Raw genomic sequence first — 11,666 nt, forward strand, 5'->3', positions numbered from 1 at the left:
ATCTTTGCAAATGTGTTTATGCATTTGAAGACAGGTGCTGAGTCCTTACATTGTGTTTTCTTTTCCAGCTCAAATAATGAATTCCAGCCTTGCACACAGCTTACAATTCCAAGCCTCCTGCAGTTGTGGTTGCTGCTGTCTCTGCTCTGCCTCCATCTCTGTGTCAGGGTGAGTGCAACGCCTGAGCCTGGCCGGGGCGCTGAGCCGAGCGTGGCCAGCGCTGACTGAGCACAAATAACAAATAACAATATAACAAATAAATAACAAATAACAAATAACAAATAAATAAATAACAAATAAATAACAAATAACAAATAAATAACAAATAACAAATAGCAAATAACAAATAACAAATATAACAAATATAACAAATATAACAAATATAACAAATACCAAATACCTAACAAATAACAAATAATAAATAACAAATAGTAAATAACAAATAACACCCCCTGATGTCCCCCAGCTGCTCCTCCTGCTCCAGGCACCAGGAGCTGCTCTGCAGCACTGCCCGGGCTACGAGACTCCAGTCTGAGTCTCCTCTGCAGCCTGTGTCCCCCACGGTGCCCATTTCACGTGTGGTATTCCTCATTTGTGGCACACACATCGTTTTCTCCCTTTCAGCTTCGCTGTGTGGAGTTCAGACTCTGCAGTACCTCGGGGTCATTCGGAATCTCAGCCTGGCACTCCGTGTTCTAAAACGAACTCCATTCAGTCACCCAAGTTTTTACAGCAAACACTGACCAGAACTGTCCCCAAGTTACTCCCAGGGGGATCCTATTGATATGTCCTTCCTCTTTGACAGCAGAGACTTTTAAACGCAGGCTTTTGTGAGCAAAACTATTCCAGACTATTGTGCAAAAGCCAAAACTCTCATACCTGTCACTGTGGCCAGTGAAACCAATCACCTCCCTGCTACAGACAAAGGCTGAGCTGCTCAGGAACCGTTCCAAAGTCAAACAAAATCCCTGTGCAATAGCAGGGAGAAGCAGCCCAAGCTGCCAGCCGAGTACACAACTGCTGTTCAGCAGCTCGGCTGAGGAATATCAGCACGACTGTTCTGAGTGCCCACACAATCCTGAACCACGGCCCCATCCACTTCAGGGGAGAAAAGAGGTGTTCTGCTAAAATTACCACAGTATCGATTTTTCATTTGTATTACCATAGCAACAAAGGACTCGGCTTGCACTGAGAGCCCGCAGTGCTCCGGGTGAAGGGCACGATGCCCACGGGACAGACAGCCCTTGTCCCTTTGCTGTCCCCAACCCGCACGGCGGTGCGGGACACCGCCTGCAGGGAATTCCCTCCAAGAGCGGGGAAGGGAAATCAGAGGCCAGAGGAGTCGCGATCCCTGCACCCACGGGGGGACAGCCGCGCACGGGATGGGAGCGTTCGCTCCGGAGCCTGGGCAGAGCTCGGGCTGCCGGTGGCTCCTTAACCCCGGCACCGACATTCAGCTCGCTGCTTCCAAACGGAGATACATCCACACCGAGTAACTTCCACGCAGATGTCAAACACATGCCATTAAAAGTAGAGCCAGCAATGTTCTCCGAGCGTGCGGCCATGACCCGGTGCGCTGATTCTTGCTGCCTGCGCCCAAGGGCGCCCCGGGAGCAAAGCACGGGCTCGACTCTCCCCGAGCCTCTGCGCCGATCGGGGAGACACCCGGGATGGCATTTGTGCTTTTACTTGTGATCCCGCTGCTCCGTGCAGCGAGCGCCCGGTGCGCGGCAGGGGCAGGGCTGGGGGAGCTGCGGGCAGCCCGGGATGGGAGCTGTGCCCGGGGCAGGGCTCGGGCAGCCCGGGATGGATCCCGTGCCGGGGCAGCCCGGGATGGGAGCTGTGCCCAGGGCAGCCCGGGATGGGAGCTGTGCCCAGGACAGCCGGGATGGGAGCTGTGCCCAGGGCAGCCCGGGATGGGAGCTGTGCCCGGGGCAGGGCTCCGGCAGCCCGGGATGGGAGCTGTGCCCGGGGCAGCCGGGATGGATCCCGTGCCGGGGCAGGGCTCGGGGCAGCCGGGGATGGATCCTGTGCCCCGGGCAGCCCGGGATGGGTCCCGTGCGCGGGGCAGGGCTGCGGGCCGGGCTCTGCGCTCCTCCTCGGCTGCGGGAGCTCCTCCTCCTCCTCCTCCTGCCGCCGCCGCTGCTCGTCCGGCGCGGGCGGTGCGGGGCAGGGCTGCCGGGCGCTGTTCGCTGCCGGTGCCGGTGCCGGTGCCGCACCATGCGCGGGGCCGGGGCTCGGCCCGAGCGCTCCCGCGCCGCCCGCGGCCCCGGCGGAGCCGCCGCTCGGTAGCGCCCGGTGCCGAGCCAGCCGCGGGGCCCCGCGCTCGCTGCCCGCCGCCGCCGCCGCGGGCAACTCGCAGGCAAGTTCGGGCGACTTGCCCGGCGCCGGGGGGAGCCGCGGGGCAGCCGCGGGGGCAGCGCCCGGCCGGGGGTGGCCGGAGCCGCCGAGCCCCCGGAGCGGGCGGGGCCCCCGCGGCCGCGGCAGCAACAGGTTGTGTCCCTCGGCAGGGATGGAAGAGCGGGAGCGGCCGGCACTCCCCGGCGGAGCCCGGCCGGGAGCGGCTCGGCGCGCGGAGCCCCGGCCCCGGCGCGGAGGAGGCTGACGGCGCTGCCCCCGCGCTGCCCGGCCGGCTCCGCGCCCCGCGGGATGGAGCATCGCCCCTGCCGCCTCTGCCGCCCTGCCTAACCTCCAGGTCCTTTCTGGCTTTTATTTTTAAATGATTAAGGGGTGTCTCTTGTGTTGGTGGGTTTGCTGACTTCTGCTCGTTGGTGGCTGACAGGCACATGGAGTGAGCTGTTCTTGATGGGCAATGTCTTTCCAGTAGATTTTTTTTTTTTTCATTGGAAAAGACTTGGGGAGGGGTTGAGGACAGGACCAGCATGAAAGAACTCTTCCATGACTGCGTGTCTTAATTTCGGTAGCACAATATTTATCAATACAAGTAAATATCAAATCCTTTACTTTTTAAAATTATGTTTAAGAGATTGCTATGAATGTGACTTGCTCAAATTTGTTGACATAAATATGTCTCACAGCAGGAGAGTAACTGCAGTTGTTAATCCTGATGTATTTCAGAACATTCTCCTGAGGATATAAGTTATCTGCAAAGTTATTTCACTTTTGATTATTATCAGTAGAATAAGGCTCAGCTTTATAAAACCAAAGAGTGAGTAACGTATTTGACATAATTCTCTTTGTAGGTTGTCATAAGATGCCACAACTGTCCAGCTCAGGGAGAGCAAGACAGAGCATGGTTTTTTCAGCTTGTCTGCTTTTCAGGAGAGTTTTATTTCACAGTATTCATTGACCTTTCTGCGTTTTACTTTGATTTGGCTGGAAGTGCAGTTTTGCAAGCAGAGTTGAAGTTTGAGGTCTGCTCTTAGGCTGTAAGGAGCTGCAGGAGTGTGGCAGGAGGTACCTGGCAGTGAGGCACAGCACAGAAATCCTGTGCCAGGAGAGAGCTGAGTGTGGCACTGCTTGGAAATGCTGCCTGCTTAACTAAGGAAAGAGGAGAGATCAATACATTGTTCCTTATGGAATTCCTTCCAAAAATTCACTATATTCATATTCAAGCTGCACTGAAATCTGAAACTTTTAAAAATGTCTTTTTAAACAATTTACAAATGGTGAAAAGCAACAGAGATGAGTTGCTGGCACTGGAATTGATAGAAGAGATGAGGGGGGAGTTCTGCATCTTCTTTGCAGGCTTGTTATCATCCAGGCACAACTTTGAATTGTCTGTGCCGTGGAGCAGGAGCAGGACTCCTTGCAGGAGCTCTGATTACATCAGAGATGCACTGCAGAATTCAAAATACTGCAGCGGACACGGGGGGGGGGAACAACACTTGCAGTGGAATTTTATCATGTTTCTCATGAGTTCTATTTCCTTCTCTCAGAAGGGCATCTTTAATAATTCTTTTCCCATTGCCTCGGAGTCTGGCATCCTTCCTGAATTTCGGCTGCAAGTAAGGGCAGCACGGATTTCTAATTTGATTTCTTCACCAGACATAATGGATATCATCTTGTGCAGGACAGGTTTTTGCAAATATGTCCTCTCTTACTTGCCATGCACAATCCACCCCTTGGAGTCACCCTTGCCCTAGGCTGGTTATTCCTGCAGGTTCTAAAAGCTAGAGCAATCCCAGGGTGGATAATGCAGGAAGAGACAGTTCCTGCCCTGGTAAGTTCACAGAACACGAGAGCAATGGTGCTGAGAGAGAAGGGGTGTCCAGGAGGAGAGCACGCTGTCAGCAGGGCAGGAAGCTGGGCTGGGCTTCAGCGAGTCCCAGGCACTCCAAGGGCAGAGTGCTGCTCAGACCCCAGGCCAGGAGGGCTTTTACCCTTGGGCCTGACTCAGCCAGAGCAGAGCAGAGCAGAGGATTTCACTGTTCCAAAGTTCACCTTGTTTAGTTGCTGTCAAGGCTGGTGTGTTTGTCTGACCTTACATTGCTGTGTGCTGTCTTCACTCCTGAAGGCATTTCCTACCAGCTGCCCTCAGTGTCATCAGGCTGCAAGGGAGGAATAAAGCAGCTTGCTTGGGCTTTAAGCTCAATAGCAAGGAGCCCTTCCATTAATTAGATCTCTCTCATGCTAAAGCAATACTGACCATCATTCTGTCGAGGCACCTCAGAAGGAAAAGAAGCACACAGAGAAATGCATTGGTTTATTTTTTCTCCTTTCTCCCTTCCTTCAAGTCAGGCCACGTTTATTATTGTCCTTTATCTCCTCCTACTCTTCCCCTGTAGATATGATGCTGCGTGTATCTGAGGCAGAGAACATGAAAATAACCCATGTGGAGCACCAGATCCTACGTGGGATTTGTAGGCTTGCCAGCTCTGGGTATGGCAAAGCAAGGAGCAACCTTTTCTAAGTGCAGCCACCCAGTGTGGCTCACGGGGGATTCATTTGTCCAATTTGTTGTCTCACACAGGTCGAGGAGCTGGCAGTGAGGAAAGAAATCCCTTTCTCTTTGCTCTGCTCTTTCACAGTTGCTGCCTCAGGGTTTCAGCGTGTGTCTGACACACGCAGAACATTTACATTTCCCTCTCTCCATTTCTTCCCATTGTGTCAACTGTGGATGAGCTGGGAGATCAAACCAGTGACAGAGAAGAGCTGCCTCCTCATTTTTCCTGGCTGAGATTCAGAGGATAAGTTGTTGCTAACCAACATCATCTGGTATTACAGAAGGGAAAGTGGTTAACAGCTCCCACTTATCCATATCTTATATCAGTCATAATCTTCATTCTGTTTGGACCAGCCCTGCTTTAGACATGGCTGAGGCAGAAGGGAAAAGGCATTTTAAAATAAAACAGCAGTTGGTCTGGGAGCTGAAGCCCTACACAAACATCCATCAGGCAGCCCTGGTTTCCATATCAAACCACAGCTTGCACTCCAGTGGCATTTCTTCTGCTGATCCACGGCAGGGCTGGGACAAGATGAGCTTTAAGGTCCCTTCCAAGCCAAGCCATTCTGTGATTCTGGATGAGTGGGGAGTCAGGAAATAACTCTCCACCCAGTTTGTAAGTGTGCACAGAGCTGCTCTGTTCAGCCCAAACCCCCGGGAAGTTCAGGAGCAGGACTGAGAGAGTTTTTAATTGAAGCATTGTAAGTGCCCTTGCAGCAAGGAGAGCTCTTGAACTGATGTGCAGCTGTGCTTTGAGTCCTTTGCTGTTGTGTAATCATGGGTTTTTCTTCTTGAATAGGTATGTACCACTCCTGGTGTGGTTTATAAACCCAGCTTCTGAAAAGGAGGGTTCTGTGGCTCAGCAAGTGGCCCCAGCAGGGGTTGTATCCCTGGGGTGCACATCCAAGGGGAGGTAAGTGCAGCCAGGACAAGAACAAAACTCCACTGAAGCCAATCAACTGGAATATTTATTCCTTTCCTGTGAACCTCGGGCTAGAAACCCAAAATACTGGTGCATATTTAATGTCTCTATATTGTACCATCTCCTCAATAAATAAACACTCTTATCAAGTGAAGCTCAGGGACTCTGCACTAGCTGAGGCTGAGTGTGCAGATGAAAGGGCTTGGAGCAGTGCTGCACAGCTCCTGTGCAGGAGCAGATTCCAGGCTGACTCCTAAAGTGCAGGGGCTAAGGGAGGCCAGGAGTTTGAACATTTCCAGCTCCTGTGTTTGATGCCCAGTTGAACTCTGTTCTCTTCACTCCCTGGACTTTACGCCAGTGTTGCATGAGCTGAATTTGAACAGGATTTTGCAAGTTGTCATTAGAAATGTTGGGTTCTCACAGTCAGAGGCAGAGGCAGCCTGGCTCGGTGCACTGCAAGGACAAAGCCCTCTTAGTGCATGTAGGGTGTCAGTGATAACTGAAACATTCCAGGGTCTGTATGGAAATCCTGTGCTTCTTTGCAACCTTTTGTAAATGAGGCCATAAAAAGGGAGTTGCCATGTCATTAATTGTGTATAAACTCTATACAAATGTTTATGTGGTCACCAATACAAGTGAGCTTTTTCCCCCCAAATGGCTTCCAGATGGCCTTTTAGAAATTAGTTTTGTACTAACTGTTTTTTAGAAGTGTGTATTTACTGAATTACAACATAATTGACTTCTGATTTATTCTATATATTTTATGGGTGCTAAAATACTCAAAAGTTTTATGAGTAATACTTTAAAAGGTTATACAATTTAATTTTCTACAAAACACACTTGAATTCTTTGTCCTAATGTGATACTGTCATCATTTTTAGACCTCCACTCTGAACCAGAAACATCCTGCCATGTGGAGGAATTATTTCTGGTTTCCATGTTTATCTGCTGGGAACTGAGACCTCTGTATCTGAGAGAGGAGAGTCCTCCAGTGTGATAAATATGCCAGGCAGAGCTCCTGATCCGGGCACGGCCCCTGGCACGGGGTCAGTGCTGCCCAGCTGGACAAACCCAGCCTGCCCAGAAAGGTCTGACCACTGCTGTTTTCTTTCCAATTGCTCTCATCATCCATAAATGCTTTTGAGCTCCAACCAGTACACTTGTTCAAAACCTGAAAGCAGCCTGCCATTTCCTCACCCCCGTGTCTGTTTTCTGTTCCAGAAGACACTTGCAGAAGCAGCGAAGGGATGCCAAGCTGTCTTCCAAGATGACTCTTATGCCTGGAGAAAATTCCGACTATGACTATAGTGCCCTGAGCTGTACTTCAGATGCTTCCTTCAACCACACGTTCTTTCCAGAATCTGAAAGCCTCAAGGGAGTGTTTTACCAAAGAGCCAGGCTAATCCACCCTCAGGAGGATCTCCTCAAAGGCTTCCACCCCGACGACCGCAAGCGCCACATAATCATCAACGTGGGGGGCATCAAGTACTTGCTCCCCTGGACCACGCTCGATGAGTTCCCCCTGACACGGCTGGGACAGCTCAAGTTCTGTACCAATTTCGACGACATTCTGAACATCTGTGACGATTACGATGTGACGTGCAATGAGTTCTTCTTCGACCGCAACCCGGGGGCGTTCAGGACAATCCTGACCTTCCTGCGGGTTGGCAAACTGCGGCTCCTGCGGGAGATGTGCGCGCTGTCCTTCCAAGAGGAGCTGCTCTACTGGGGCATTGAGGAAGACAACTTGGACTGGTGTTGTAAAAGGAGGTACCTGCAAAAAATGGAGGAGCTCACAGAGATTAATGAACGGGAGGATGACCTCCTAGAAAATGAAACAACAGGTGAAACAGTAGAGGAGACAAAAATTGGTTTGTGCATGAAAAAGTTGCAAGACATGGTGGAAAGGCCCCAGTCTGGCCTTCCTGGAAAGGTGTTTGCGTGTTTGTCTGTTTTGTTTGTAACTATTACAGCAGTGAACTTATCCATCAGCACCATGCCTGACCTGAGGGAGGAGGAGGAAAAGGTAAGTTGCCTTTCAGGATGCCAAGTGGTATGTGCTGGGAAGAGCAGAGCAAGTACAAGGTCTGAGGTTATTGACTTCAATGGGGATTTTGCAGCTGCCTTTAGAGGGGGGAAAATATTGTGAAGAATATTTGAAATGTTACATGACCCTTCAGTTACTTGTAAGAGAATTAATCATATCCAGTTTCATGTCCAAAGAAAATTCTCTTAGCACTCTTCTGTACATTACCTTGTTAGACTTTGTATTTGCTATTTAGAAAGCTTGAAATTCCCGAGCAGTATCTTCTGTGGAATAAGCAGTGCCTTTCTAAGTTTTGCATTTAGCATGTTCCAAGCTGCCAACGTGTTTCCCCATAGCAACAGCTTCAATTCCTTTAATATTTTGGGTTTAAAAAAACCAACACAGAAGCCTCTCCTCCTGTCAGCGCACCAACTAAAACAGTTATTACCCAGAGCCGGTTACAAACTCCTCCTCTTTCCTGCAGGGTGAGTGTTCCCAGATGTGCTACAATATTTTCATTGTGGAGTCCGTGTGTGTGGCATGGTTCTCCCTGGAGTTCCTGCTCAGATTCATCCAGGCCAGGAGCAAGTTCGCGTTCCTGCGGAGGCCGCTGACGCTGATCGACATCATCGCCATCCTGCCCTACTACATCACCCTGCTGGTGGACACGGGCTCCGAGGGCTCCAAGAAGCCCAGCTCGGGCAACATCTACCTGGACAAGGTGGGGCTGGTGCTGCGGATCCTGCGGGCGCTGCGCATCCTGTACGTGATGCGGCTGGCGCGGCACTCGCTGGGGCTGCAGACGCTGGGGCTGACGGCGCGCCGCTGCACGCGCGAGTTCGGGCTGCTGCTGCTCTTCCTGTGCGTGGCCATCGCGCTCTTCGCGCCCCTGCTCTACGTCATCGAGAACGAGATGGCCGACTCGCAGGAGTTCACCAGCATCCCCGCCTGCTACTGGTGGGCCGTCATCACCATGACCACCGTGGGCTACGGGGACATGGTGCCCAGGAGCATCCCCGGGCAGGTGGTGGCCCTGAGCAGCATCCTGAGCGGCATCCTCCTCATGGCCTTCCCGGTCACCTCCATCTTCCACACCTTCTCACGCTCCTACCTGGAGCTGAAGCAGGAGCAGGAGAGGATCATGTACAGGAGAGCACAGTTCTTACTGAAAGCCAAATCTCAGATGAGCAATGAGTCGCAAGGCAGCGAGGTTTTGTTCACCACTCTCTCTTCCGAGACTAGGGACAATGAGTGAAATTTACCTTCCTGTTTCTCTTGCTGTCATTGTGTCGGATTCCACCTCTTAATTCGCTCTGGAAGCACCTTACCAAGGTAATCCTCATATTAAAACAAAGAGAAGGGGCTCTCACCAGGACCTGATGTGGTTTAAGAAGTTGGTAATTATGCTGTTCCTTCCTCCCCCCCATATAATGTATAGGGCAGAACTTTCACTGAGATCATGCAGTGGGATTTAAGGAATTAAAACTTCTCTGGCAACAACAACAAAAAAAAAAGCAACATATAATTATGCACTTGACAGGCTGTTTTGCCACTTGTAATACACATTTTTCCAACCGAATCACAATGTACATAATCATTAAACAGGCTACCATTTTTCTCGTTCCTCTTGTATATAAATAATGTAAATACATCAGAATTAATGGCTAAATTGTCTCCCAGTAACACGCCTTAGAGCGTAATGGAAATAACCACAGATGTTTGTCCCATTGTGCTTTTAAAAAACGCCAAGTAGGATTCGTCACTGAGCACAGAAGCAGCTCTTTCTTTGCGAGTCAGCCCTACCCACAGCAGAACAGAAGAATCGAGCTGTTCATAGCCTAACCCTGCTAAAGATGTAAATACTCAGAGCTCACCAGCTTCAAAATTGAATTGCTGTTACAGCATTGATCCGATGCCATCGAATGCAACATTCCAAGGAAGGAAGCCTTGGAGTTTTGTAGCACTTAATGCTGTTATCTAGAGGTGACTAGCTGCAAAGCCAGTGAAATATGCATGAGGGGATGCCAGCCTCCCCACCATCTGCTCCAGCTTCGCTCTCCCTCGGCTCTGAAAGGGAACTGGGAGAGGGCACTTCAGGGACCCCAGCACTGCTGGGCAAACTGGGGCCACCCTGCCACGAGCTCTCGCTTCTGGGGCAGGAGCAGGAGCTCTGTGCCCGTGAGGGAAGCAGAAAATCAGATCTGAGTCATGGAGGGGCACACGGAGAGCTTTGTGCCTCCCTGTCTCCACCAGGAGGGACTGGGCACAGGATTCTCTTCAGCTCTGCCATCTTTACCATCTGCTGGTAATGGGGAAGGTTTTAAACAGGAGAGGAAAAAGCAGTGAGCAGCCTAAAGCACAACCAGGTATTGTTCATCTTGGTCCAGGCTCTGTCCCTGAGCACAAGAACACTTGGTTGTGGCACAGGTTTCTGTGCAGGCTCATGGCAGACCCCCTTTATTTTAGAGGGAATGACCCTGACTTGCAGAACAGCTCAGGAGAAAAACTCCAGGACTTCAGAAATAGTTAAATCCAACTTGTTTGGATTTGTCACAAGAAACTTGTTTGATTTCAGGTGTGCTTAGAGGTAAAGAAAAGCTGATTTAAAGAGTTTCACCTATTTTCCACTCTTTTCCAGTAAAATTACTTGCTAAGACCTAAGGGGAATTTAGAAGTCCCCATCACACTGACCAATGCTGCTTTGTCTTAATTTTCAGAAATACTATTTCTTATTGGCATTTCTAGAGCAGGTTGCAAGAAATGTCAGAATGCATAATGGTTTATGGTTTAAAAGAAGGCCAAGGACACAACATTGTCCTTCCAAAAAAAGTAAATTCAGTTTCTCAGTCTGTGTACCTACAGCACACTGTTAAAATTTCTTTAAAATACCATTTGAAGCTGTTCTGATATGCTTGTTCCTGAAGGAAAATTCCAAACTTTTAAAAATGCACTTTACAAATAATTAGGGCTCTAGCATTCTCCAGCCTGTGGTAGGGAAATGTGCCTATGGAACATTACTGCAGAGTGCTAAAATATCCAGTCTAAACTCTTGGCAATTAACTCTGTGCCAAAGCTGCAAATGAACCAGCTTTTCACTCTTGTTCTTCATCTTTAATTAGAGTTGGACAAAAAACAGGAACATCGTGACAAAAAATTCTTCTCCCCATTTTTTTTAAATCTCAAAACTGTTTGATCATCTGGAGCATTGGCTCCAGCACAAGTGCTATGCATCTTCTACCTTTGTGTCAGCGTTCGTTATAAAAAGAACTGGTAATTAGATTAGTCCTGTGAGCAACAGTTGCTTATCTAAGAATGTGTTTGACAGGCTGAGCCATAAATAAGGAGCTGTACGTGAATATAAGGAGAAATCAAAACTTACCAAATAAAACCTAAGCTCATTTCCATGTTCTGCTAGCTAATAAATGCTGTAGGGCCATCCATTTTCTCACTGTCTTTACATTAACATTCATTTATTTCATGTATCACTTAATTTTTTTTTATCCCACAACTAGAGCTTGATTCTAAAGCCCTTGTCCAATAAAAATAAAATAAAAACATCACCCTGGAGTTGGGTGTTGGCTGAGCAAAGCTGTGAAAGCATCTTGGCTGTTGCAGGTTCTGCAGGTTGGGGATGTGCCCACCCTGTGTCGAGCTGTGCTGGCAGCAGGTGCCTGTGAGCAGCTCGGGGTGTGAGTGAGTGGCTGTCACCTCCCTGCTGACACAGGGAGAGCTCTTGCTGCAGTCCTTGTGCCAAATAAATCCAGCTCAGAGGTCTCAGTGTGGACCCCACCTGCCGTGTTCCAGCTTTCCTG

At 49.8% G+C, this 11,666-nt stretch overlaps 1 protein-coding gene across 3 annotated transcripts; it reads left to right on the forward strand.

The window, feature by feature from the left end:
* Positions 1–2,212: 2,212 nt before the first annotated feature.
* Positions 2,213–11,414, forward strand: KCNG1 (potassium voltage-gated channel modifier subfamily G member 1). Of its 3 annotated transcripts, XM_064391149.1 has the most exons (5): positions 2,230–2,362; positions 2,511–2,695; positions 5,706–5,819; positions 7,050–7,854; positions 8,339–11,414. In XM_064391149.1, exons 4-5 carry the CDS (start codon positions 7,096–7,098, stop codon positions 9,107–9,109), a joined length of 1,530 nt encoding a protein of 509 aa, XP_064247219.1. In that variant the 5' UTR covers positions 2,230–2,362; positions 2,511–2,695; positions 5,706–5,819; positions 7,050–7,095; the 3' UTR covers positions 9,110–11,414. The 3 variants fall into 3 exon arrangements, with proteins under 3 accessions (XP_064247218.1, XP_064247219.1, XP_064247220.1); XM_064391148.1 differs by lacking the exon at positions 2,511–2,695 and having other exon boundaries at positions 2,213–2,362; XM_064391150.1 differs by lacking the exon at positions 2,230–2,362 and having other exon boundaries at positions 2,369–2,695; positions 7,053–7,854.
* The last annotated feature ends 252 nt before the right edge of the window (positions 11,415–11,666 follow it).

The sequence above is a fragment of the Passer domesticus genome, chromosome 16 (genome assembly GCF_036417665.1).
Source record: "Passer domesticus isolate bPasDom1 chromosome 16, bPasDom1.hap1, whole genome shotgun sequence".
NCBI classification, from domain to species: domain Eukaryota; kingdom Metazoa; phylum Chordata; class Aves; order Passeriformes; family Passeridae; genus Passer; species Passer domesticus.

Coding starts and splice junctions, on each gene's coding strand:
- KCNG1 (XM_064391148.1), top strand. CDS start 7,096: ATGACTCTTATGCCTGGAGAAAATTCCGACTATGACTATAGTGCCCTG. Junction 7,855..8,338: donor TGAGGGAGGAGGAGGAAAAG/GTAAGTTGCCTT, acceptor TCTTTCCTGCAG/GGTGAGTGTTCCCAGATGTG.